The sequence below is a fragment of the Scophthalmus maximus genome, chromosome 12, assembly GCF_022379125.1.
Source record: "Scophthalmus maximus strain ysfricsl-2021 chromosome 12, ASM2237912v1, whole genome shotgun sequence".
Taxonomy (NCBI): Eukaryota; Metazoa; Chordata; class Actinopteri; order Pleuronectiformes; family Scophthalmidae; genus Scophthalmus; species Scophthalmus maximus.
In genome coordinates, this window is record NC_061526.1 from 17,737,501 (window position 1) to 17,764,559 (window position 27,059).

Below are 27,059 nucleotides of genomic sequence, written 5' to 3' on the forward strand. Positions count from 1 at the left end.
GCACTTCTGGTATTAGAACGTTTGCTAAATAACCTCCTACACACCACAGTCTGGCTGGCAGTCTTAAAGCCACATTGGCAGGGATTTATTTTCTCTTTTGAGCCCAGCAAACATAAATTTGTCAAGACAACTGCTCCAAGGACACGTGTTATTGTACAGTTTGGTTTAACAGAACATGTGGGTGAGGCAAATCACATTATGGTTTATGACCAACTAGTTTTTGCCTGCACAGATGGTAAATCCCAGGAGCTTTTGTCCAGCAGACCGCTACAATTCATCCAGATTTAGCTGGGACCCTGAATAAAAACTCAAGGTGTTTGCACTGTCATTATAAAACTTGGTATTCATGTCAGGATCTCTATTTTGAAAATGCATGACACACTCTGCGCCCGGGTACCAAGGACGTAGGTGCTGGCAGCCACAGGGGACAGTACAGTTAACTGCTTTGTTTTTGCCCTTGATGACGAGCGGAGACATTGAAAAATGGTCCCCGGACAGTTTTGGTCGATTTTTAATGCTTCATAAAGTTTTTAAATGTTTAAATCAATGTTTACACCAAAGATCTGTATATTTGGGGAGTTCCAGGCATACAAATTTCATTCTATATCAAAATTATGTACAGTAAATTACAAATTAGATTGATTAAACAAGTTTTATAAGACATTGTGATATCTCTGCTTAAATGCATACAATGCTTAATTAAAAACAAACACGTACCATTCATCTACCTTACATCACTTTTACTCAATTAATTACAACTTGGCATCTTGGCAATTTAAAACAGAATAGTGCTGGTCACAGTTTCTGGGCGGAATAAAGACCCAAACCCCTGAGGCAGTAACCTCACATTGTAGAACCATATTCATCAGCTTTGTCAAATCAATCTCTGCGTTGTTCCTGCGATTATGGAAAAACTTTGAAAAGTTGTGGTCATGAGTCCTCCAGCAAGGGGGAGTCGTTTGATTGTTTATATGACAAACCAGTGGGGCCACTCCAGAGTACACAAGAATACCTGCCTGTGCTATGTGAGTATGACGTCTCTGAGTTTGCACTGTTAACCTGGAATATTTGTTTACCTGTGTGTATCATTAATATCTTATTGTATTTGACTTTGGCAATACTTCAACCTCATTATCCATGCACATAGAAAGAGGGGAGTCGGAAGTGGACGTTGGGTAAAACAGTCAGTACAGCGATAACAAAATGAGTGATTTTCCCCCTAAGAGGACTGAAAGTTTGGAAAAGGCCCATTTGATGTGACTGACTGACTGACTGACTGACTACTGATCTTAACAATGCAGTTTTGCATGGAACATTATGTCAGGAAGGGATGGGAGCAATTACAGCAGCCGTCCTTATCCTTTGAGAGGAAGGAGAACAGAGAGGATGAGAGGAAGGAGTGGAAGCGAGGAGCGTTGCTGTCAGTTGTGCACGGCTGCCTCTTTCCATGTAAAAATGCCTGTTTCTGCTGCAGCTCCTCATCCCTCGCTGTTATCTTTTACCTGATCACTGTTGCCTCTCGCTCCTATCGCTCTCTCCCTCTCTCCGCCTCGGCGTTTCTCATCAGCTCTTCCTCTTTTTCTCTCTTTCTCAACCACTCTGCCACACTCCACTGGCTTCAGCAAACGGCTCCCCTGTCATATTATCTCACACACACGCACGCGCACACACACACACACGCAAAGGCCACATATGTACATGTTTTTTCTGTCTGTGCCTACACAAATGTACACATACATTTAAACACTGAGACACACTCTTGACACGCACACGCACACACACGCACACGCACGCACACGCACGCACACACACGCACACACACACACACACAGACCAGGGCTACTGAGGGGGTGAGAGAGGCCAACTGCAGGGCACGGAAGTTGCAGGTCGGTTGACAGCACCCTCCTCTTTTCACCTTTGCCGATGTTTTGGATCATGTTCATGCTTTGACAAATTTCAAAAATCTATCAAAGTGATCTGATATCTATAGTTTGCTATTAGCGATATACATATACACTGGTATACGATCATAACCAACCGCAATGACAGTCACATGTGACAAATTCAGTGAATTTAATCATCTCTCTCTCTATATATATTTATTAATTCTGTTTGTATAAAATATATGAGAGTGACAGGAACTGTTTAATATCAGAGATGTAACAGAGGGACACAGGAGCAAAATACAGTAGTTGGTTGTTTAAGTGAAGAGACACACACACACACACACTATCTTCAAATCTAGTGTGAAAATGTTTTTCTTAACCTTATTTTTACTCGCTTACTCTTCTACACTCTCTCCATCGATGACCTGGTTGTGTGTGTTTTATTACATATTGTCAGGGGCACGTTTATCTTCTTTATAACACTTTTATTACTTCTTTATTTGTCTGATCCATGGAATATTGTTGGATGGTCTGTGGGAATCTAACTGTGTTTTCTTGTTTCACACTTTAAAGCACACGAAGTAAGGCAACCCGGACAGGGAGAGCGACCCAGTATTCAGCCCCCGTCCTGTTCACAAAGACGCACGAACGGTAGAAACGACTCCGGGGGCTCCTCCGCTCGCCGGCGCCGTGTTTCCTGTGTGGTCCGCCCAAAGGGTTAAAGCCCAAAGTGAACTGAATTGAAAGAAGTTGGTTTCCAAGGGAAACTGTTCTCACCGTTCCAGCTGAGGCGGGACAGACCAAGTGGCCGACGCGCTGCGCCGTGGGGGCGTCGCGGCGACGCGGCGGGCTCCGTCCGCGCCGCGTCGCGCACCAAACGCCACCGTGCGTCGACCGGAGTGCGTCGGCGACGGTTTGGGACCATCGCGGCGACGCTGTCCGTCGCCGGGGTCTGTCCGCGGCGGGGCGGACCGACGCCGCTCGTCGCCTCCACCCCTCCCGGGCAGCCGCAGTGCGCAGGTCGCTGCCAAGTCGGTTTGAAAAGAGCAGACAAAGGCTTTGCGCTCAGGACGCCCCTCGCTCTCCCTCACTCTGCCCACAAAGCCGAGCCAGCTCCTCTCTCTCTCTCTCTCCCTCTCCCTCTCTCACATCATGGACATGTTTTTTAATAGGTGGCGTTAAGAGTGTCGGTTTCATTTTTCTCTCTTTTTTGGGGACTTTCTCTCACTGAGATGTACGACCGTCTGGACCCGCGCTCGGCCGAGAGACGAGGTCTTTCTGTGGGTCTCGTACAAGGAAGCGTCGTCTGAGAGAGGGAGCGAGAGGGGGAAGGATCGACGCGTATTCCTCCTCTCCTCCTCCTCCTTCCTTCCTTTCGCCCCCCTCTCCCCCCTCTTTTTGGCGGAGAGAGAGGGGTTGACAGAGGAATAAAAACGCGTTTTGTTTGTTTGTTGTTTTCTTATTTTCTTCTTTTAAATGCATCCGATTCCTACTGCGCAACCAGAGCGGATCACGTGGGATTGGAGAGAGTTGGATCGATTACGCGCAGTTCAACGAGCGAATCAAACAACTCTTCTATTTCTTTTTCGTACTTCTACGGATGCCCGGGACTGTTGATACTTCTGCGTTATTGCAGTAGAAGCCAGGGGGGGTTGGCTTGAGTTGCTTCTGTCTTTCAGCCTGGGAGGTGTGGAGTATTAATTCTTATATGCCTGGGTTTTGAAAAACAATGGAGACGCACATTTCGTGCCTCTTCCCGGAAATTTTGGCCATGATTTTCAGCTATCTGGACGTGAGGGACAAAGGCAGGGTAGCCCAAGTGTGTATCGCTTGGAGGGATGCATCCTACCACAAGTCAGTGTGGAGGGGGGTGGAGGCCAAGCTGCACCTCCGCCGGGCAAATCCTTCCCTGTTCCCGAGCCTCCAGGCCAGGGGCATCCGGAGGGTCCAGATCCTGTCCCTGCGCCGCAGCCTGAGCTATGTGATCCAGGGAATGCCCAACATCGAGTCCCTCAACCTGTCTGGCTGCTACAACCTCACGGATAATGGGCTGGGCCATGCATTTGTGCAGGAGATCCCATCACTGAGGGTGTTGAACCTGAGTCTGTGCAAGCAGATCACTGACTCCAGTCTAGGCAGGATAGCCCAGTATCTGAAGAACCTGGAGGTGCTGGAGCTCGGTGGCTGCAGCAACATCACCAACACTGGGCTTCTCTTGATAGCCTGGGGCCTGCACCGGCTCAAGAGCCTCAATCTGAGGTCCTGCAGGCATGTCTCCGACGTGGGGATCGGACATTTGGCCGGCATGACCCGCAGTGCCGCAGAGGGCTGCTTGAACCTGGAGTACCTGACTCTCCAGGACTGTCAGAAACTGACGGACCTGTCACTCAAACACATTTCCAAGGGGCTGACCAAGCTCCGGGTTCTGAACCTGAGCTTCTGCGGGGGGATCTCAGACGCAGGGATGATCCACCTCTCCCACATGGCCTCTCTGTGGAGCCTCAACCTACGCTCCTGTGACAACATCAGCGACACGGGGACCATGCACCTCGCCATGGGCACCCTAAGGCTCTCTGGGCTTGACGTTTCCTTCTGCGACAAGATAGGGGACCAGACCCTGGCGTACATCGCCCAGGGGCTGTACCAGCTCAAGTCGCTGTCCCTGTGCTCGTGTCACATTTCTGACGACGGGATAAACCGGATGGTGAGGCAGATGCACGAGCTGAGGACCCTGAACATTGGACAGTGTGTGCGAATCACGGACAAAGGGCTGGAGCTCATAGCTGACCACCTGACCCAGCTGGCGGGCATCGACCTGTATGGATGTACCAAGATCACCAAGAGGGGACTGGAGAGGATCACACAGCTCCCCTGCCTTAAAGTGTTGAACCTGGGACTCTGGCAGATGACAGAGAGTGAGAAAGTGAGGTGATTGGAAATGTTTTGTGTGCGTGTGTGTGTGTGTGTGTGTGTGTGTGTGCTTTCTTTTCATTTTTGGACGGGGACAGAGGGGGACATGGGGAGCAGGAAGAAGGGGAGTTGTGGACAGGTGGAGGAACGTCTTTTCTATTCAAAAAGAGAAAACCTTCCTCTTCCCTCCTGTGTAAGGTGCCTCTTCTCCCACGTGACCAGAATTATCTGTCCAAATGTTTTACTTTTCCTTTCTGTTGGCCGTGCAGGATCTAAATTAGTGTTTGATATGACTTAATATTCTGGTAGGAAGAAATTAAATCTTTTTAAAATTTTATTTTAGCAAATTATCTTGATCTCACGTTGAGTTTTAATATCTCATAAATTCCAACTTTGGACTGGAGTAACTTCAATGCAAATCATCACACATTGCAAAAGTGTCATTCCCTCCGCGCACTATTAGAATAATCTGGTGCATTTACTGACACTCGCTACCATTGAAAACAAAAAAAGATTCTTCAAGGGAAACGTTCATCCATCCAAAACTGGCAGATTCCTTTTCATTTTAAAGCAAAGGGAGGTTTTAAAACTTGAGACATGAGACTTTTTTATTTTATTTTCTACAGTGAGCCTGGATTTGAGACAGTTTTTACGACTAATCTGCGCTACAGCCATCACGCCTAAAAAAACATTTGGCTACCTCGTATGTGGTTGTTTTCAAAGGGTGTATACTGTTTAGAAAAAAAGAAGAAGCGAGAATGAGAGACTGGGAGAAAATGTGCCTAAAGGGACTGTGTCTGCCCCCTCCCCCATCCCGCCTCCCCCACCTCCTCCTTCCCTCCCTCCTCCACGAGCAGAGCTGGAGACAGGACACGATCTAACTACCTTTGTTAATTTACCCCCATAAACAGCAACAATTTCCCGGAGAGAAAGAGAGCGAGAGAAAGTGAGAGCGAGCTGTAATAGTCCCAATTAAAAAAAGGACGACGCTTTATGCAAAAAGAAAAACATCATAAAAAACATAAACCTGCTTGTGTAAAAAAAAAAGAAGCTTTTTTTTGAAGGGATGAAGTCCAACTTTAACGCCCTTTTATTACAGACGCGTTTGTGTTCAGGCTTTGACCAATGTAAAGGAGACAAGATGATCAGCTCATCCTGAGGAGAAATACCTGTAGTAGTCATCCCATAATAACAATGTAGAGATATAGAGGAATATTATAGCGATACAATCGAGGTATAACACGTATTGGTACATGAGCAGCCAGCAGGATATTATAGGAATATTGGGTATTATTTATATAAGGGATGCTGGTGGAACTAAATGTCAGTGGATGTTGCTCAGAGCGTCGTACTTCAAATTGAAGTGATTTCTATATCTTATACCCTTATTGATCGAAACGAATCAGGGTCTGCTCCATGTTTTCTTTTTTTCCCACGTTAATGCCAACACAGGTCGCATTCATATTCATGTTTGCTCCAGAGAGAAAGAGAGAGGGGAAGAAGGAGAGGGGGGATGGACATCTTTTTTTCCCTCCTCTTTTTTTTAATCCTCCATCTCTCTGAATAAAAAATACCCTGAATCCATTTTGTGACATGCTTAGAAGAAGAAGCAATCGATTATTTGTCTTTTCACTCTCCTCCGTTTCAAGCGGAATGCGATCTCTATTGCGCTCTCTCTCTCTCTTTCACGCACACACACACACACACACACACACATGCACGCGCGTGCGCACACGGAGGCCCGTGTGTGTGCGTGTTTTAATGTAATGCAAATGACCTGCTAGAAAAATTAATATACGGATGTGCGTCCTGCTGACAAAGCTGTGTGTGTGTGTGTTTGAAAATTAAATGATGTACTGTATATTATGTGTTTGTAAAGAAGAAGGAAAAAAAATGCAGAATCCCAAAATTAAATTGTTTTATATTCTTACAGTTAAAACAATTAAAGATATTTATATAATGAACGAAATGAGTAGTGTGGACTATGCTTTTGTTTTTTGTTATCACTATGCTCTCTGATTTCTTTCTACAAGAATGTGAAATATATCTGTTCCCACAAGGTAATTTGACATTGTGTATTCCCACGAGACTGTCAGTACATAGCGTCTTGTTCATATTGTTCATACTGAGGCATGGCTACAACAAGGTCTTTAATATTATGGCTCGCTCTTAATAACCACCCACACATTTCTGAGTATTGTCCCGGATCAGTCCAGTCCTGGTTCTGAAAAGGGCTGAAAAAAATCTTTTGTTGTTACATTATTTACAGGAAATTTAAAATGGATGCTTGCTGTCTTGATGGGGCTGCAGTGCCTGCGTAATTAATTATCACCAAGGCGTTTATTGTAGGAAGCTCGAACATTCTTATTTTAGCCTCAAATGCAACAAAAGGGTGGTCGGCTCCCAGTCTGAAGGTTGGGGAGCAATGCTGGGGTAAGCTGTGGAGGATTTCATGGTTTAAATGTGGACGGTTCAGGGTTTTAGTTTTGGTTAATTTTTGCAGTGTTGTATAATATCACATGTGGCAGAGCTGCGTCTGTGTGGCTGCATGTGCCGAGTAATGAGAGCCAAAGTTGGTTAGGGCAGATTTCCCTCTCTCTGCTTTCCATCAGGAACGTGTTCTGTGTGTGAAGTGACACCGCGCGCACGCACGCACACACACGCACGCACACACACACACGCACACACACACACGCACATACACACACACACACACACACACGCACATACACACACACACACGCACACACACACGCATACACATGCACACACACACACACACACACACACACACAGACACGCATACACACGCACACACACACACACACACACACATACACTAACACACACACGCATACACACGCACACACACACACACACACACACACACACACGCACACACACACACACACACACACACACACACACACACACACACACACACACACACACAGAGGGGTTGCCAGGCCGGTCAGTAGCCATTGTCTGTCTTTAGAAGTTAGGAAGGCAGGTTGTGGTGGGGGGATTTTTTTTCTTCTTTTCCTCTCTTTCTCCTCCTCTTGTTCAGTCACGCATACCAGATCTTAGACCAGGCAGGAGACCCCCCCCCTCCTCTATCCCCCTTACCACACACACACACACACTTCTTTTTAGCATTCCACGCCATCATTCAAAGCATTTAGCATTCTCTCTCTCCTGAATCTCTGTCCATGGGGATTTGGGGATAAAGGCCAGCAGAGGGATTGTTGACCACAGGGACAGAGAGAGAGAGAGAGAGAGAGAGAGAGAGAGAGAGAGAAGGAAGGAGAGAATGTCAGTGTTTGCTGTTTCTTAAGTTTGCTCAAACTGGCCTTTGGTCTTGTCTTGTGCAATAACACTGCAATGGCTGCACACTGAGATGTGAAAGAAACGTCTGTGGCATTTTGTGCCATTTTCCCCCTGAAATGTTGTAAAACAAATCTGGAATTCTTTTTTTTACCCATACAGTAGTATTGTTCTTCATTTTGTGCCGTATAATTACAACCAACAAATGCGTTTTTTTGTTTTTTTTAAAAAATCCTGAATGTTGCACCAAGGCAACAAAAGAAATACGAGCATAGAGGAGTGACACTGTAATAAATTGGACTTTGAATAACTGATAAAGGGATAGGGAGCTGGGAGGCGCACAGCGTGGCCGATTGTTCCTTTATCATTTGACATTTGGGTCTTCAGTCCTTTCCCAGCAGATGATACAGGAGCGTTACCGTGACATGGTCATATCACACATTTCAACAATAAAAGGTCCGCAGGCTGAAATGTAGACTGACATAGATACAATCAGCTGCATTCAAATGATAATGTGATACTTTATTAATCCCCATAGGGAGAAAGCTCCTTTTGTCTACTGCCCTCCTCGGGGAGGTCAGAGGTCATGCTCAGCTCCGCAAGGATCTACCTTCTGTGTCTTGCTCAAGGACACATCAGCAGGGTGGAGGGTTGTCATGTTTGTACATCGGGTCACCTTGCCTGCCTGTCCTCTCTCGCCGTACATGTGTGAGTCTTAGCGGTGAAGCAGGCCACCTGTGAAGCCCCGGTTCTTTCATTTTCCACACACAGAGGCTCTTTTTCCCTTCTTCTCGATGAATCAATTGCTCTGGACAATCTGTGAGGGGGATGCAAACCCGGCCATTAATGTATAGGTTGCAGTCTCAATTTGCATTTTGAATAGAGAGTGTGAATTAAGCTCTGGAGTTTCACTGCTGGGTGTTCACAGCATTATGTAGTGACAGAGCATGATATACCGCACGCTGCTACTGAATCTGAGCACGCTAGTACAACACTTAAACACAGTTCTGCTTCCCTATTGCAAACAGTCGCACAAATGAACACGTAGTGAAACTCCACACTCTGCAGATATTCCATCTTTATGCTTTGAAGTTTTGGATTCAAGCAAAACAGTTTCACCAGTTTCTAATCCATCCCGTGGTGCAGTTCTACGTTGTGGAAAACACCCATATCTGCTTTCTTAATGAGACTTAGAGGAGACAAAACAGTGAAACAGTGAAACAGTAACACTTAGGTTATCCAAGTACAGCATAAAGACTGAAGTCAGGGGAAACAACTCGCCTGGGTCAGTCCTAGGGAAACCTCACCGAAGCTGTTTTCAGACACGCACTGCAGTCCACACATCTTCCTGAACTTTCCCGGAGAGGCTGAATGTAAGAACGCAAATTTCGGCAAATGTTGCTCCGGGCATCTTCCTGCCAGCCCCCTTGTAAAACTTCCCGAAAGTGCCAGAGCGAGCACATGTGAGGATACAGCAGGAGAATCTCCTGCATGTCCCTGCTCTGACACTCTCCTGCTGCATTGTTCATATATGACAGTGTCCGCACCAAATTTTCCAGACATTTTCTGGAGTTCATGTCTGATAGACCTCATTTGTGTCATCAATACAAAAAACCCTGATAACAGGTTGTCTAGCCGAATAACAGCGATGACTCTTTCACTGCTAGTTTTTGTATTTATAAGTTAAGATAACCGTCTCCTGGCCCGAGCTTCACATGGGAGAAGTATCACATCTCCTTAAACCAATGGCAGACCACTAAACTCAACAGAATGTTCCAACATGATTTGTCCACATGGCTTACGTAAAGAAATCTACCACCTGAGGATGAGACCGAAAGCCGACGCTGTGCTCCCCCTGCTTGGCTCCACCTCCCCTGCGTGGATGAACACCACAAACAGCCTGAGCGAGGCACTGACACCGCCGCGTTAGGTTCACTCTTTCCTGTGCAACTCAAAAGGTTTCCGCGCGGCAGCCCTTCCAGGCGTGTGTGCGTAACTGTAAGGCAGCATGGGATCAAAGCACACACCAAATGGCTTTGTGTTGAGAATATATCTTTCTCTCAGCGTGAGTCTCTCCTCAATCCCACAGATCCTGCCTGTCTACGTGATTGACAGCTTCTAAACAAGTTAATTCAAAAAGCGAACAGGCACCCAAATTAGACAAAGGCCCACGTTTCTGCCCCATATAGGTCGCTGACAAAACCTTTTCATACTATAAATGCTACTTTTTCATTTGAACTATGGTGTGTGTGTGTGTGAATGTGTGTGTGTGTGTGTGTTTGTGTGTGTGTTAGGACGGTAAGTTGCAGAAGTTGAACTGTGACGAGTGTGTTTTACTGCCATCATTAAAGGAACAGTTCACCATTAGAAGGGGAACTGGAGCTCTTCACTACAAAGCAGCAGGGGCATTAGCAGCACCGTGTTACTGCCCTCCCCCACGTCTCTCGGTCTTTGGCTGCAACAACTCCCTGTCTGCCGGCTTGTCTGTGTGCCTGTCTCTCTGGCCTGCTTTTAGGTCTCTGCCTGTCTGTGGGTCAGCTTTCATCCCTGCTGTTCTTTCTTCTCAACCGATTTCTTCCTCCTTTTGAAGCTTTTTTTTCTCCTGCTACCTTCCTGTGTCTTCATATCTATCTGCCTACTTCCCAACCTTTTTCTTTAATTTAACCTGTATCTCTATTTCTCCTTCCACCTCCAACTTGATTTCTTCCTGCCTTTCCCTCTCCTCTTTTTCCATTTCCAACCTTCCTCCTTTCTGCACCACCTGGTGTTGAGGTGTCGCTGAGGTACAGTAGACGGCTCTTTGAAGTCCCAGGGGCCCTCAGGGCTGTGTGTGTGTGTGTGTGTGTGTGTGTGTGTGTGTGTGTGTGTGTGTGTGTGTTTGTGTGTGTGTGTGTGGAGAAACTTTTTTTATCAGCAGCTCCAGTCAAGAACATTTGCCGCCGCTTTTGGTTTGGTGCCACGATACCCGTGTAGGTCTTTGAGCATGTGTACATATTTCCTGATTACGTAAAGTAGAATAATTTAATTGCGATGAACTTTCCTGCTTTCTGCTCAATTAACCAAAGCTGGACAATAAGAGAAGTGACAGTTCAGACTGTTTTCCCCTCAAAGAATTTCAGTGGGACTATGCTAGGCATTTTTGTCTAAATAAAAGTATTTCAAGGAAATGAAACAAAATAGAGAATAAAAGAAACTAAAATTAAATTAAAATTGAACTAAAATAAGACAACAAAAACAGCAAAACATCATGATGTTGGATTTGGATTAGGGACATGGTATGATCATCCTGTAACTTACTGGGTTTATGGCTGGTGCAGACAGGGAAAAGTGAGGGGAGGCGCAGAGGGAAAAAAGTGTCTCTGTCCTAAAGTCTGCTGTAGTCAGCACCCAACCTGGAGGGAGAGAAAGAGAGGGGGCGTTAAGACAGTGAACGAAAGAGGGAACATCAGGAAAAGTGGTTAAAAAAAGGAGAGAAAGAAGAGGGGAACCCAGAGAGAAACAGATGAGAAAAAATTTGAGTTGGTGAGAGAGAGGGCGAGGGGGAGAGAGAGAGAGAGAGAGAGAGAGAGAGAGAGAGAGAGGGAGAGAGAGAGAGAGAGAGAGAGAGAGAGAGAGAGAGGGAGAGAGGAATCTGTGAGTCACTGTTTAACTGTGGGCTGCTAGAAGTCAGCTACCCATGTTAAAATACCGTCCGGGCACACACACGCACACAAACACACACACACCAAACTTGCAAAATACAGAAATCTGCCTTAACCAAGACAATGGTTGGCAGAACACACACACACACACACACACACACACACACACACACACACACACACACACAAGAAGTTTATTCAAAAATCTTGCGACTGCCTGTCTCATACTTTGCTGCCCAGCAGACCAGCTAATTATTTTCAGTTGGATACCAGACACGCACACACCTCTGCTGCACATTCCTCAGGAAGTAATGAGCTGCTTTTCTACAAAGGTAAGAATTTAGATGAGGTCAAAGGTAATCCTTTCCATTTACAAAAACTTTAACTTTGAAGCAAAGGGTGTGGCGGGGGTGGGGGGCACTGACATCATTCAACACTCAAGTAAATAACTATTGATGATGAATAAACTTGGAGTATTACAATTATTTCTTTCTCTCCTTCTACAATCTTGTGCAATAGCAGGAACATTTTCTGGAACATTCGGGCGAGGCGTAGGTCCTGCATGGAGCATCCACTCGCTCGCCATGTATCACCCGGAGATTGTCCTGCTGTATTCTCATATGGGCTAATGTATTTTCCGGAAATTTTACCAGGGGCCTGGCAGGAAACATTCGGAAAAATGTCTGGCACAGCATGTGCGTCTCACATACAGCCAGCCAATCCAACAAATGGTGGATGAGGTATTTCAGTTTGGACAAGAGGGGAGGACACGCCCTGCCTGAAGCCACACCACTAGTTTGTTATGAGAGCCCAAAATGGCGCCTACAATAGCTTGTTGTTCACCTGACAGCAGTCTAAAACCCAAATATTCAGTTTTTAAATGTATAAGTCAGTGAAAATGATTCATTGCTGATCAGAATGTAATTGTTTCAGTCCTACTTTGTTCATTAATTCATCACATGCAGTTATCAGGTCATTTTCTGCTGTAGGCCCTTTGCACATTAGGCAACAAATGCAGATATCAACCATTTTCTATGCGCTAGGCTAGAATCGTCCCAGAGATTGTACGCCGTATCAGAATTAGAGCTCCCATTGACTTGTGCTATTAGTATGTGAGTCATGTGACATTCCGTACAGCCGGCATTAGCCACTCTAGGTCGTTTTGCTCAATCAACGTCACAATCCAGCAGACGGGATGTGAAAAACACACACATATTGTCAATCTGAAACCACTGAACGCTGCTTCATTCACAATCAAACCATGGAGGTTGTCGGGGAATATTGTTTAAACTCCTCAGCAATTACAACGCAAGACCGAAATTCATGCAGCATGTGACGCTGACTTCTGCTTCGACAGTACCCAGTGGGGAGAGAGAGGATGGGCAGGGGGAGAGGGAGAGAGAGGGAGAGTGTGTGTGTTTGTGTGTGACACGTTGGTTCCTTTCAGTTTTCTTTGTCTCCGTGTGAAACCACGTGAAGCTCTGACAGAAAAGTGACAGATAGTTGCAGTGTCAAAAACTGGCAGCCTCGCATGCATCCTAATTTGTCAGGCGAGGCAGCGTGTTGGTAGCGTGGGAGGTGTGGTGCGTTTTTGTGCGCTTGTCTTCCGGCGCACGTGTGATTGATACTGTATATGTGCATAATGCATATGCACTCGGTTGGTGTCTGTGCCTCTCTGCCGGCTCTCTGTACCTTCCTGTCAGTTGTGCTTGTCATTCAAGCATCAATAAAAAGAGAAACTTTTTCTTTCTCTTTACTCTGTTTAAAAAAATGTGTCATGCTCCTCTCCAAAAAGGGGAAATGGGCACGAAAGGGAGACAAAAAAAACTAAAACTGCAGCAACAGCCAAGTGGTGTTTTATCAAGTTTGACAGGAAACATTGTGCATTGGAACAGAGAGGTTTCCTACTGTTAACAAGGAGGATTTTTCAGGGGCATTTTTGGGGGGTAGATGTCAGGATTGTTTGGAGGGCAACAGAGAATAGGTAGAAAAAGCATCGGACAGAGGTTGAACTTGGATTACTCAACACCTCCAGCGACTCCAGCACAAGTGAACAGGTCTTAACTTTCAGAAACCTCAATTTCATTTTGATTTTCACATCCAAACCATGAGAAAATTCCTACCTAAGTGTTATTCAATATTCAATCTATGAAGACATTATTGAGACAGAGTAGCACTCTTATCTCCCAATAAATGAATTACAGTTTCAATTTGCATGTTGAGTGAATGGAACTGAAAGTGCCTCATCCCCAGTGTCCACTAGAGCTCTGGTATGCGTGCTGATAACAAACATGCCAATTCAGGATTTGGAGAAAACTTGATTCCAACTTGTGTTTGATGTAGTATATTATTCAAAGCAGAAAAGACCAAACCATGTAAAATGTGATGGTTTTCACGAATAGAGTCAAGTAATTCTTGCCTCTCCTTGTCTCCATACATGTGTTGTATGTACCAGCAGCCGGCTCCGCCCGACTGTGAGTGGCACAGACCTCATCTTTCCACTGCTGCTTCAACAGATGTGACTGGACTTGAAAAGACCTGCAGTACCGGGTTTGTTTGTGACTTGAACACAGCGTGAATCTAACGCAAAGCCATGTGAGTCGTGGTCGGAAAGTCGGACCAGATTTTTTGTTTTTCCTTTTAAACTTTGAGACACTTCTGAACTCGGTCACTGATGAAACCAGCCTTCACAATACGAACAAAGAAAATAAACTAATGATTTGAAATGTAGAGATTAGCGACAAAGGAGGTAGGAAGAAAAAGGAAAATTAGGCAGTGATATATAGTCTATGATGGTAGCCTAGTCTCGGTAAAAGAGAAGAGTGAGATAATTGATGTGTTTGTGCAAGAAAAAGATTTTAGAAACAGACGAGTAGAGAAATAGAGAGAGGCTCGGAGAAAGAGACATGGGAGGTGGAGTGAAAGAGGATAAAGAGAGAAACTGAGGGTTGAATACAAAGAGGGGCTGTGAGAGAAAGAGAGTGTGTGTGTGTGTGTGTGTGTGTGTGTGTGTATACACAAGGTGTGTATCTGCCGTCCCCAAGGTCCTTCTAGCTGTCTTCTCCTATTGATTAGTTCATATTGATCTGGCCTGGCCTGACACACACACACACACACACACACACACACTCACACACACACGCAGCATGGTTCACTTTATTTAGCTGGGCTTTGACACAGGGGACATGAAGGTACATTGTTAACACACGCAAGCATGCACACACACCTGCACACACAATACTCCTATCATTTGGCCTCTTACAATGACCATCATCTCTGGAGACACACACACACACACACACACACACACACACACTTTCCAACAGCAAACACTCACGCTGCCTGTTTGCTCATGTGCATTGGCTGTCTGGTGAACAAGTGAGAGGAACAATGAGGATGAATAACAAAAACAGTCAGAAAACTAAAAGTTGTCTACAAATTTGAGAAATCTCACAGTCTGCTTCTCTGGAAATTGCTTGAATTCCCACAAACTGCCATATATACGATTATACTGTATGTTTTGTATATTACTGCGCTGCTTACCCTAAATTTAAAGCTAATTTATGCCATATTTCCATTTATGTAAGATGACAATATAGCCACAGAGTATGACCTCTATATAGCTCTAATTCAGCTCATTGTTTGGGCTGTGATAGTTTTTGTTTTGCATAATGTTCCGAAGCTTTTGGGTCACAAATTAGTTTTATCATGAAACAAATAGGTTGTGAATTAAAGTCTAAAAAGTCCACTGCTACAGTAATAGCCTGAAGGCAGTATCCTGAAGTAACAGGTTTGACACTGGAGGGTCAGCAGTGCTTGGCCCGACACACCGACTTGGAGAGTGCAGTTCAGGCGAACGAGACTCCCCTTCTTCAAATAAAAGGAGGAAGAAAATCACACATAGGGTCAAGTCAAGGTGCCCGTGAGCAGGGCAGCTCCTGGTGTGAAGGTGTTTGAGGGGGAAGCAGGACAAGGCTGATATATATATATATATATATATATATATATATGCTTGTTCCGTCCGTCTTTGTTTACAATGATGGAAGGGAGAGGAAATAATGCGGAAAGGTGAAGTAACAGTCTGCTCATCAACAGCCGTCTAACGAGGAGGTTTTACTTGTCATGACCAGAATGATGCATGATGGGACCTGTGGCAGGCGCCCTGACACACATCAATATGTATACCCACATTTCTATACCACCGCACACAGATACAGTCTCCCTTTTTTTATACGTCCTTCATCCGGGCTCCGTGCAAGACTCCCTTCTTCCCCTCTTTGTCTCTGATTCAGAGGAAGCGTCACTGTCTGTCTCTGCCTTTTCGTCTTTAATGTGCATGCACACAAACACACACACACACACACAAATACAGTACGTGCGCAGACACACAAACACACAAACACCTGCACCCACAGAGACAGCCACGCGCACACACACACGCGCAGCCTGCCTTCTGCTGCTGTGATGGCTCCGAGCTGTCAAAACATCCTTGCTTTTTCTCCCTCTCTCTCACCAAAGCAGCCTGACTGAGCTTGTCTATGCAGGTTCACAGAGACCGCTGTCTATCCACCCTCTATCTTTCCTGCCCCCTTTCTCCCTCCCCTCCACATTTGTGTATCTTAGCATCTTGATTTTTGCTTCCTCTAGCTTATTCAACACGCTTTGCTTGTCTTTCGCCTACACAAAGATCTGCATACACTGTACATTTAAAAAAAAATTAATACACATGGGTTCTGTTTATACTGCATGTGGTGTCTGCCTACGCAGATGTGTTCACACGTGCAGTCAGCATGTCTTACTTTCCCCCAAAAAATTTCAGATGAGCCAAAAGGACACGGGCAGATGACACATCAGATCCAGTAACAGAGAAAACTGTGATTTCAGTTTGAGTCTTTAAATAAAGACATAAATACAAGTTCGTGACAACATCTGTATTGTATGAATGCGTGTGTGTGAATGGATGAATGTGACTTGTACTGTAAAGGTCTTTGAGTGGTTCGATACAACAAGGAAACACAGTTAAAGAAACACAGTTCATTCAAATTGCCAATAGAAAAAAAGCAATTGTCAGTCACTTTGTTGCAACACATCCAGTTCATATCAAATCAATTTTGCAACAGCCTGGATTTTTTCTCACAAGGAAAAGTAAAATGAACTATATAAGAGTGAAAATATGACATTTTTCCTCTAAAAGATGGCTTCCTGGTAATGTCTGCTTTCTCCCTCTCCTACTCAGTTGAATATATTTCCAGAAACACACACACACACACACACACACACACACACACACACACACACACGTACACACAGATTTCTGTGTGTTTGGCCTGCAGGGTGTGCGCAGCGGGGAGGAATCAACCGTATGGCAGACATGAGGACGGAGCCAAATCTGGCTCGTACACATGGTGTGGGGCCGCGCTGCCCTACGTGCGTAAGTGTGTGTGTGTATGTGTGTGTGTGTGTGTGTGTTTAGCTGAAGGCTGCTTGCACTTAAATATATATCAGGAGCAGTGGTTGCCTAAAGGTGAACCTTGTGTGGTTTGCTGCTGGCGAAAGAAAGAAAACCACTCTCCTTTCCCTCACCAGCTACTGTCACTGTGCCCTTGAGCAAGGCACTTAAGCTGCTACCGCCTCAGCACTGTGAGGGCATCTCTGTGAAAGGAGGAGCTACAATGTAAGTGAAACAGGGCGACGTGAAGGACAAGCATATATGCTCTTAAAGGATGACTTCTGTTCATTTTATTTTGGCCACAGTTTCTTTGTTTTAGTGATAACATGTTTCTCATTAAGGTAAATGCTGAGATGTAGGACCGTATAATAATAAGTACGAAGAAGCACAAGCACTCAGACATTTGTGAACAAACCAGCAGTTTAGCCAGATGAACTAAACATAGGTGGGGATAGGTATGGGGAATGAGTAACGGCAAGCATGACAGGTCATATATGAACAAAAAAAGTTAATTTGTTTACTGTATGCCGGGTGATAATTTAACGCTTTGCCTTTTTTCTCTTTGGGGTTAAAATCAAAATTGTATTTTAAAACGTACAGTAAGCAACAATATAACAAAACAAACTGTCTTCATTATTGTGTGCATGTACGTAAATGTGAGCATCCATTATTAAATGCCAATACTTCCAACATACATGCAAAGATATCAACTGTCTGCTGACGGCCCTCAAATCATTACAGTTGCAGATTTAATTGTGTGTTTAAAGGGTAAACAAAATAGTTTGCTTTAGTCTGTATGCAGACACGTCTATGTATATACTGTACACTGTCAATGTTTTTCCAATTCCATGTTTGTGCATAGATGTGTGTGATGTCAAAACATCTCTCATGTCAGTCAAAGTGCATGTTTCTGCATGCATGTCCATGTCCATGTCATTGCATGCTGCCTGCATGAAAATATGCATGTAATTTAATTGTATGTGCATGTGCGTGTACTGTGTTTGCTGCCAACACATGAGCACACATTGAGCGTGTGTGTGTGTGTGTGTGTGCGGGAGAGAGAGAGAGAGCATCTTGGCTCGTGATGGTTTTGTCAGCGCATGAAAATCATTTATTCATGTTTCACTCACCCTGTGTTTGTGTGTGTGAGTGTGCGTGTGTTGAGGACAAAGCCCTTTATGTCTTGCATGCATGCTCTAATACTCTTTGCTTACATGTGCAGCTAAACTAAAGGTTAGGCTATCATGTCTGTATCTTTCAAAACTGAGCTGTCAGTTTATTTGTGTTTTCCTCACTCATCCCTCTCCAACGTTTTCCTCTCATAACCCTCCAATCCTCTTTTTCACCTTCAATCCCGTCCTCTTTGCCCAATCTCTACTCTCTGCCCCCCCCCCCCAACATCTGTGTTTCTACAGCGTTTTCCTTTCATGACTCTTGTGTGTAGAGGTTACCCTGCCATGCACTCTGACTGTGTGTCTATGTGCAAGAGGGTTTTTAAAAATGCATATACTCTATAAGAGGGAGGAGGAAACAGAGCGTGGTGAAAAGAAAAATACAGCCCCTGTGTGTGTTGTGTCAGTTGAGTTGACATCTGATCTTGCTGAGTATGGTAAAGGAGAAAGTGCTGAAAAGTACTCTGTGTGTGTGTGTGTGAGTGAGTGTGTGTGCGTTGAAGGGGGGCTCCCGTGTATGTATGTGTGTGTGTGTGTGTGTGTGTGTGTGTGCGTGTGTGTTTTGTGTCCTCATTTCTGTGTGGGTGGTAAGAGGAGGGAGAAAGGCAGTAAGGGAATAGGGTGTGTGTGAGTGCACTTAGTTTAAGTGTCAGCATGCCTTCCTGTGTGTGTGCATGTGTGTGTGTGGTCTAGATATTCAGAAGACCCAAGTGTGTTTACATGGTCACATTAAAGGAGCCATTCTTCCAAACAATGTAAATCATTGGAGATTTAAGATAATCCTTAAAATAAGATAATCCTTTATTCGTCCCATGATGGGAAAATTTGGGAAAAATATTTTCTCCCCGTCGGGGAATCGAACCCCGGTCTTCCGCGTGACAGGCGGAGATACTGTCCACTATACTAACGAGGAGCGGTGCATAACCATGAATGAGTGACGCACCAAATGAGTGCAAGTCTCCAGGAAAGGAATTTGAGTAATAAAGTTATAAAGACAAAAGAGACAAAGAGAGACTGGTCTGTTTGTCAGAAAGACTTTTCTGCAAGGAGAGAGAAAGAAGAGTTCTAATGTAACATTCATTCATTTATTCAATCATACATGTTATAGTGAACATCTCTGAAACAAACTCGAATAACAAAGAACGAGAAGTGTCTCATTTTGTTCAAACCTCCCTCCTTCTTTTCTCTCTTTTCCAATCACTCCCTCTTCAAAAGTTTCTCCTAGTTTATCCCTCCTTCATTCCTCTTTGGTCTCGTCCCTCCCTCATGACCTTCACTTCTCATCCTCGCTTTCCCTCTGACTCCTCCTCTTTTCTCCCTGCTTGTCAGACACACACACACACACACACACACACACACACACACACACACACACACACACAAACACACTCTCTCACACACTCTCTCACACACTCTCTCACACACACAAACACACACACACACACACACACGCGCACACACACACACACACACACACACACACACACACACACACACACACACACACACACACACACGCACACACACACACACAGCACATTGATTCATTCAGCCCTTTCTGGCCCCGCTCCCTCTCACACTGATACACACACAAACACATTTGACGTCGGACTCAAACAGTCGAACTGATTACAAACAACATCATTTGGTTTTGGCGAAATAAATATACTTGTGCTTTTGAAAATTAAGCAAATAATCTGCTGCACAGACGACCTATGGGCTTGTTCTTGCCTACAAGCAGCAAAAGCCCTTTCCCGTTGCCCCTGAGTGTATTTTGCACTTCATGTTTAGTGTCTGTGGTTCATTACATCAGTGGTAGTGTCTCGCAGAAGGAAATCTATCCATATTTCATTCCATAACTGCAATAAAATATAAGACCGACAACTGAGAAAAAGGTGAGGGGAGAAGAACTCGGCTGGAACAAGTGAGAAGGAACAAATGAATACAGATCTGGTGCCAAAAAGCATAGTTGGGAGACTGAGCAGGTGAAGCAAAACAATTTATTTTTTGTCAAAGGGCTGTCTCCCAGATGGCAAAAAGGCAGGCAGGTGTCAATCCAGACAAGAGGTCAAACAAAACAAGGGAAAGTAGGCGAGACAAAACTAAGGCACAATCACTACTACATTTTATTTTTTACTTATCAAAGAAACTTTCCCAAGAACCCAAGGGCCTTTGTCGGGACTTTTTTGCACTTTGATTTCCAGGACCAAGTTTTGCTTCCTAGGTTTCTGCAACTTAAAAACTTAGAATACTTATGATACTGCTGATATGGTCCAGGGGCTATTGTGGTGGATTCTGCAGTACCGCAAAGACACAAGACTGATCAAGTGTTCGCTCAGACAGTAAGCGAGCAAGTTATGTACAGTAGCTGATCACTAGATCAGACCAAGAAGTAAGGTTAATAGACAGAGGGAGTTAGAGAGAGCAAAACCTGCTTCCTTTTATTTACTTATTTTTACAATGCAGTTCTGTACTGGAGTAGATAATCAACCACAACAAATATGTAGCAGACAAGCATCTTGATATTTTGATATTTTGAACTATCTTTCTACATCTGCAGGTTCTTTGAATTATCTTGTAAAACATCAGTCGCGCAACAGTAGAGTCCTCCCTTATCGATCGGGTTGTTTAATTTTTCTAATCATAGCTCCTCTACAGTGGAGCAGGGTGGGCGGGACGGACTCTAGTTGCTGGGTTCACTTCGTGGGGCTCCTCAGTTTTAAGGGCTATTAGATGGAAAAGGGCCGACGCATTTAGGTGAACATGGACTGATGAGGAACCTCTAAAGACACCTACCAACACCAGTTTTACCCTTTCAGTCGGAATGTGTGACTGGTTCACACTGCCAAAAGTGATGTACCTGATATACCTCACTCCATACTTTCCTTCAGATTATTAATCTGAACTGAAATAAAGGGTTTCAAAAAATTGAAGGAAAAGGCGAAAGTAAAGGAAGAAAGTAAAGCTGTTAATACAACCACTGAATATCCAATGGTCTGTGTTACTATGGCGCTGACACAGGACTTTAATTAGAGCTCAAAATCACTGCCCCCCCAACACACACGGCCACAGTGTAGACAGGCATATTGATTTTTTTTGTGGTAACACTGTCCTGTCGCCACATATAATACGAGTCTATCTCTGCGACCTCCCCTCCCTCCGCTTCTCTCCTCCCATACATGTGTAAACGTGACACTTGACACTCCTCACCTCTCCCCCTCCTCCCTCCTTACCAACAACGCCTTCAACCTGAACGACCATATACGTCGTATATCCCCATAACCTCTGATGCGACCCCTAGGGGGCATATCCTGATATACTTCCCCCTTACCGCAGCAGGACTATCGTTGTTAAGGTTTATTTGCCGTCTATGTGGGCAAATAATTGTCTATGTCTATGAAGGGCAAACTTCGAAAAAAAACAACAACTGGACCTGATTTTGCGGACATTTTCTGGAGTTCATGTCTGAAAACAGCTTCAGATAAGGTTGTGGCATGGTCATGCTTAAAGGAAACAATGTTGACCACTGGTCCCTAACAGGAAACAAACCGGGTTCTCCAGTGTGAAAGTCCTATGTTCTAAGTCTTTATATTATTATCACCAAGCAGTTACATTTCACCTGACAATAAAACGTAACTACATGTCGTAATAATCGGCGACCTATGGGCTTTACAGGACGACAGTCTCCTCCTTTCCTACCATCACTCGCTACTACATATTTCCCTCCTGCTGCTTGTATCTCATTGATTTTTTTCTCTTCTTTCTTTCAGGTTCATCTCCCTTCACCGCTCTGTCTTCCCTCCCGCCTTTTCCCCCTCATCATCCTCTTTGCTCCTTCTATCCCGGCGTGCCTCTTCCTTCTTCCCCCCTAAAAGGATTCTTGTCAGGATGAGAGAGATGCTGATTGGAGACACTGAGGCGGGGGGTGCGTGGGCGCACAAGCAGAAACCCCACATATAACACACAAGTGGCTACATTCACAGATAAAACCGGACAAATAAGAGAATGTCTCACCGCTCCCCCAGAGAGCGAGGTAGGGGAAGAAACAGAGATGTCCTGCTGTTTGCTCCACAGTGACGCCAATAAGAGAACAGAAAAGAACAAGAAGAAGAAAAAAGGAGGAGACTACAGATATGAAAAAGGACTAAAACGAAAACGGCTAAATTATGCATTATGGATTATGGATTAGGGTTTATGGTTTACAGTCTTCATTATTTACACGTAACATTGTAGACAGAGATGGACAAAAGCTTAAACTTGTGATTAAATATTCTAAGTTCATCAAGCTTATCCATTAAGCAGTCTAACTTGAATGTGAACTCAACTAATTGCAGGGCATATTTTAATAAATTACATTTGAACAGATAGGTATGAAGTGGGGAAATGAAAAGTTCATTCAGTGATCAGAGGTCGCAGACGTCAATGTGAAGGATGTGGTTTCCTGAACTATTATACCACATGAATACATATCACTGATGTCCAACTTTTTCTGCTTGTGACCCCTTAAATATAAAACTGCGTTCACTGAGAAAAGCAATATTTTCCCACTCACATTGTTTCATTTGAATAATTTCTAGATTCCCAAAGGTGTAGAAACATTCAGATAATTTCATAAGAAATTCCTCAACAATGAGCAGATCCCTGGTGATCATCTAACCACAGTACACACAAATAAACATTATTCTCCATAACCAACCTATCAATTAATCTAATTCTATAATGTCAGCTTTTATGCAGATGACACCATATTTTACGCCAGTGGTCCCAGCTGTGTTCATCATTAGTCTGCTTTTAATGCTTTTGAGATATCACTTATCTGTCACTGACTTGTTTTAAATAACGATAAAACTATAGACATGATATTGTCTACATCTACTTTTGCCCTGACTATAACATAATAACACGTTACTCTTTCTGATTCATACAAATGCTTTGTGTGACTTGGTTTGAAAGTTATTCATGTTTGATATTGAATATTTTAAAATTAGACTAGTTATTCTGTACAGAATTAAATGGCTGTGTTTTTATAGATGTCAACTGTACCTCAGTATTGGTTTATTAAAAATGGCAAATAATACATGAACAATTGTTTTCTGTGTCTTAAAACAAAGATTTCCTTAGTGTTAAGAAATTTTATTCATGTTATGATATGAATCTATAAAACTGTCAAAGCTTCCGAACTATCTCTTCTTTCATATAAATATTATAACTACGGCGCTAATTTTAGACATCCTACATGTCTGCACTAACCGCGGCAGAACTCAGATACTATACATCTTTTAGATGGGATGAACAACAAACAGCTATCAAGACAGTTTAATTTCCCTTGAGATTACAAAACTTTATTATCTGACATTTCCTTTGTTTGTTTTTATCAATTCTTTTCGTCACATTATTGTTGGTTGTCTGACTTTATATGTGTTGTCTCTTGAATACCACATTCTGTAGCTGTTTGTTATTTTTGCCAGGTCTCTCTTGAAAACAAGTTCTTGATTTCAGTGAAACTGACTGTAACCAAAGGAAATAGATCAGCTTGCTTGTACTGTAAATCTGAACAATCACTGCTTTCGAAAATATTGTGTCTCATGAGCCGTTTTGTTTATCAAACAAAGAGGAAGAGAATGAAGTGAGAGCAAACAAGGCAACGTGAGTAGGTAGAAACATGATTGTAAATGATTTGCTCCACATGTGCCAATCTGAGGTTGAAGGTGGAGGAGGAAATATGACTGGAAAGCTATCCAACAAACCTCACACGTGCATGTGCATGTGCACTCACACCCACACGTTATCTTTGTATCGACCTCCCATACACATGCACACACACTCTTGTCTCTCCATGATGATGCTATTCATATTTAAAAAGTCTTTTAAGTGAACACGGCATGGAATACTATAGATCATCACACACACACACACACACACACACACACACACACGCACACACACACTTACAGAAAGGCAGAAAGCCTCTTCAGACAGGTATTCACTCAAAAAAACAGGTTATGTTACATTTAATACTAAATATTTGTTTATGAGGCCAGTTTTGCAAAGAAAAATAGCAAAACAAACACATTTCATACATTTCCCTGGATAGTATATTTACCGGAGGTTATTATTATTATTATTCGTTGAATTAATATCTCTAACTGATCTGAGTAACTGGTGAAAAAGTCACGTAAGACATCTGGATCTGTGGAGTTTCTACAGAGCAGCAGTGAAAGTGGAGGAAAGAGGGAGGGAATAAATTAGAGGAGAGTTTTGCAGGGCCTCAGGTCTTGGATCCCCCACCCTCCCAACTTCTTCTCTCTTTCTCTCCTTTTCTCCTTCCAGCCAGAGGAAAACTCCTCCATTCCCTGCATTCCTCTCACATTCCAGCGCTGGGTTTACCTTCTCTACCTCTCCCTCTGCATCAACATCATCTGTTCCTCCTCTCTTGCCCATGGCTATCCGTCTGTCTGTCTCCACCTCTTTCCCTCCTTCTCTTTCTCTCTCCCCCTTTGCCTGGATACTGCCCCTCCTCCTCTTGCCCTCTCCCTCCTCCCTCGCTCTTTCCCAGCATGCTCCAGTAGGCCAGCGGCAGCAGGGGGCTCGCCTGAACCCCCCACCCCCAGCAGGGGCCCTCCAGCTCAGCCTGGCTGGCTAGCAGGCTCCCTGGCACACCTCCAGCACACACACACACACACACACACACACACACACACACACACACACACACACACACACACACACACACACACACACATAAGCACACGCACAAGGCTCTGCTTGCCGTCCTTGTCTGTCTTCTTTCTATGAGCCTCTCTTCTTTCTTGTCCTTTATTCGTTAATTCTTTTTCTTGTATCATTTAAGTCTAAATTTAGTGACGTCTGACGTGGATCTGTGTTGTTCACCTTGGTCATTCAGTGCTGCATGATTGTCCTCAAATATGACAAATCTACTGCAAGAGAGCCTGTATTCATGATTTAATTTCAAATTTGGTCAGACCACCATTATGATAATAAAATACTTAATCTCAAGAATCCATATCTAAGTATTGCAACGCTCAATCTAAGTACACAAGTACAAGTTAGTACACGGATCTAAAAAGTAAGAAAGGAAGATGGTGATAAATGTTGCATCTGTTTGGTCCCCAGCTCCTTTCCAAGATTCACCTTATTGTGTACATTCTTTTATTGGATCCCCCCAGTTTTGAGCAGAACCATTGTAATCATGGACTTATCATCAAAGGTGGACACAATGAAAGGATGTCAAATGTGTTTAGTGGTATGTAAAAGAAAAGAAAAGAAACAAAGCCTTGCATCGACAACAACATGCCCACCAATGTCACCACAGTTCACACTGAAGAACCAGTTTATATTTTATATTTTTACGTGTAACAGGAACTGAAGAATTAGCTTTCTTCCATTTTTGACAAAGCTTCCAATAAGATCATATGAAGCATGGATAAGAGAGAGAGAGATAGAGAGAGGGAGGGAGAGAGAGAGAGAGAGAGAGGGAGAGAGAGAGAGAGAGAGAGAGAGCGAAAGAGGCCCTTAGTAATTTGGTATTTCCTTTTTAGACAGGGGAGGAAGGGCCAATGCCCTCGTTTTCACACGCGCACGCACGCACACACACACACACACACACACACACACACACACACACACACACACACTCACACACACACATACACACACACACATACACACACACGCGCATGCACGCGCGCACACACACAGCTCCTTTAATGACCCTTACATCCGGCCTTAGGCACAGAGGCCTAAGAGTCAGAGAGAAAGGAGCCAGAGAAGAAGGAGGGAAAAGTAAAGTACATAGATATATAGATAGATAGATAGATAGATAGATAGATAGATAGATACATAGATACATAGATACATAGATAGTCCTATTACAGTAAGATGGAGTTGAGTTGTAAGTTCAGACAGGTATGCACATAAGGTGAAGGGTGAGAGTCACCACACACACACACACACACACACACACACACACACACAAAGCTATGGGAGTTCAACGGGAGGTTAGACCTTAAGGCTCCGTGGCTCAAGAGAGACTGAGAGAGAGAGAATTCATAAGCAGCTGATTCAGCCACTGACGGGTGTGATTACTACAGTCGCAGAGGGAAAAAAGGAAGAGGAGATTTTCAGCAACATGGATAATTTCAAGAAAAACAGAAACATATTGAAAAGTAAGAGGGAGATGAGATAGATGTAGGATGTAGAAAGAAAGAAATGTTCAGTAACTGATAATGATGATGTCTCTTTTACAACTTGAGCAGCAGCTGAAGATGTTAGTGTGTCTCCAAACTGTCCCCCACACACACACACACACACACACACACACGTGGCCCTGACCTTGCTGATGGCAGCTGCTGACATCACTCACACACACACGCACACACACACACACACACACACACACACACACACACACACACACACACACTGGATAAACGGGATTACAAAGACAACACACACAGGAGTCTTGAAAATTTCTACCCAAGACCTAAAACAGCCCTGTAGTACAATCCATTCATTCATTTACTTTTAGACAGTTTAAAACATTAAACAAACAACTTTGCACAAGTTTATGATTTCAAAGTCAGAGATTATAAGCACAACGGGACAAACTCTACCTGATATAACTTTTACAACATATTTCTTTCCTTTGCTCTGCGCT

The 27,059-nt window shown here is 44.0% G+C and overlaps 2 protein-coding genes and 1 non-coding gene across 3 annotated transcripts in view; 1 reads left to right on the forward strand and 2 right to left on the reverse strand.

The window, feature by feature from the left end:
* wnt5b (wingless-type MMTV integration site family, member 5b) overlaps window positions 1-27,059 on the reverse strand; it is a 66,411-nt gene that overhangs the window by 22,940 nt on the left and 16,412 nt on the right. Inside the window, exon 2 of the mRNA XM_035611990.2 lies at window positions 11,418-11,512. Within this exon, the coding sequence (XP_035467883.2) occupies window positions 11,418-11,512 (95 nt within the window). The remainder of the gene's footprint in view (window positions 1-11,417; window positions 11,513-27,059) is intronic.
* Window positions 2,682-6,677, forward strand: fbxl14b (F-box and leucine-rich repeat protein 14b). The gene has a single exon (XM_035612004.2). It carries the CDS (start codon window positions 3,616-3,618, stop codon window positions 4,816-4,818), a length of 1,203 nt encoding a protein of 400 aa, XP_035467897.1. The 5' UTR covers window positions 2,682-3,615; the 3' UTR covers window positions 4,819-6,677.
* Window positions 19,224-19,295, reverse strand: trnad-guc. Its single transcript has one exon. It is a non-coding gene; the product is annotated as a tRNA-Asp (tRNA).

What these genes read in the sequence shown, in the direction of transcription:
- fbxl14b (XM_035612004.2), top strand. Translation starts at nt 3,616, where the DNA reads ATGGAGACGCACATTTCGTGCCTCTTCCCGGAAATTTTGGCCATGATT.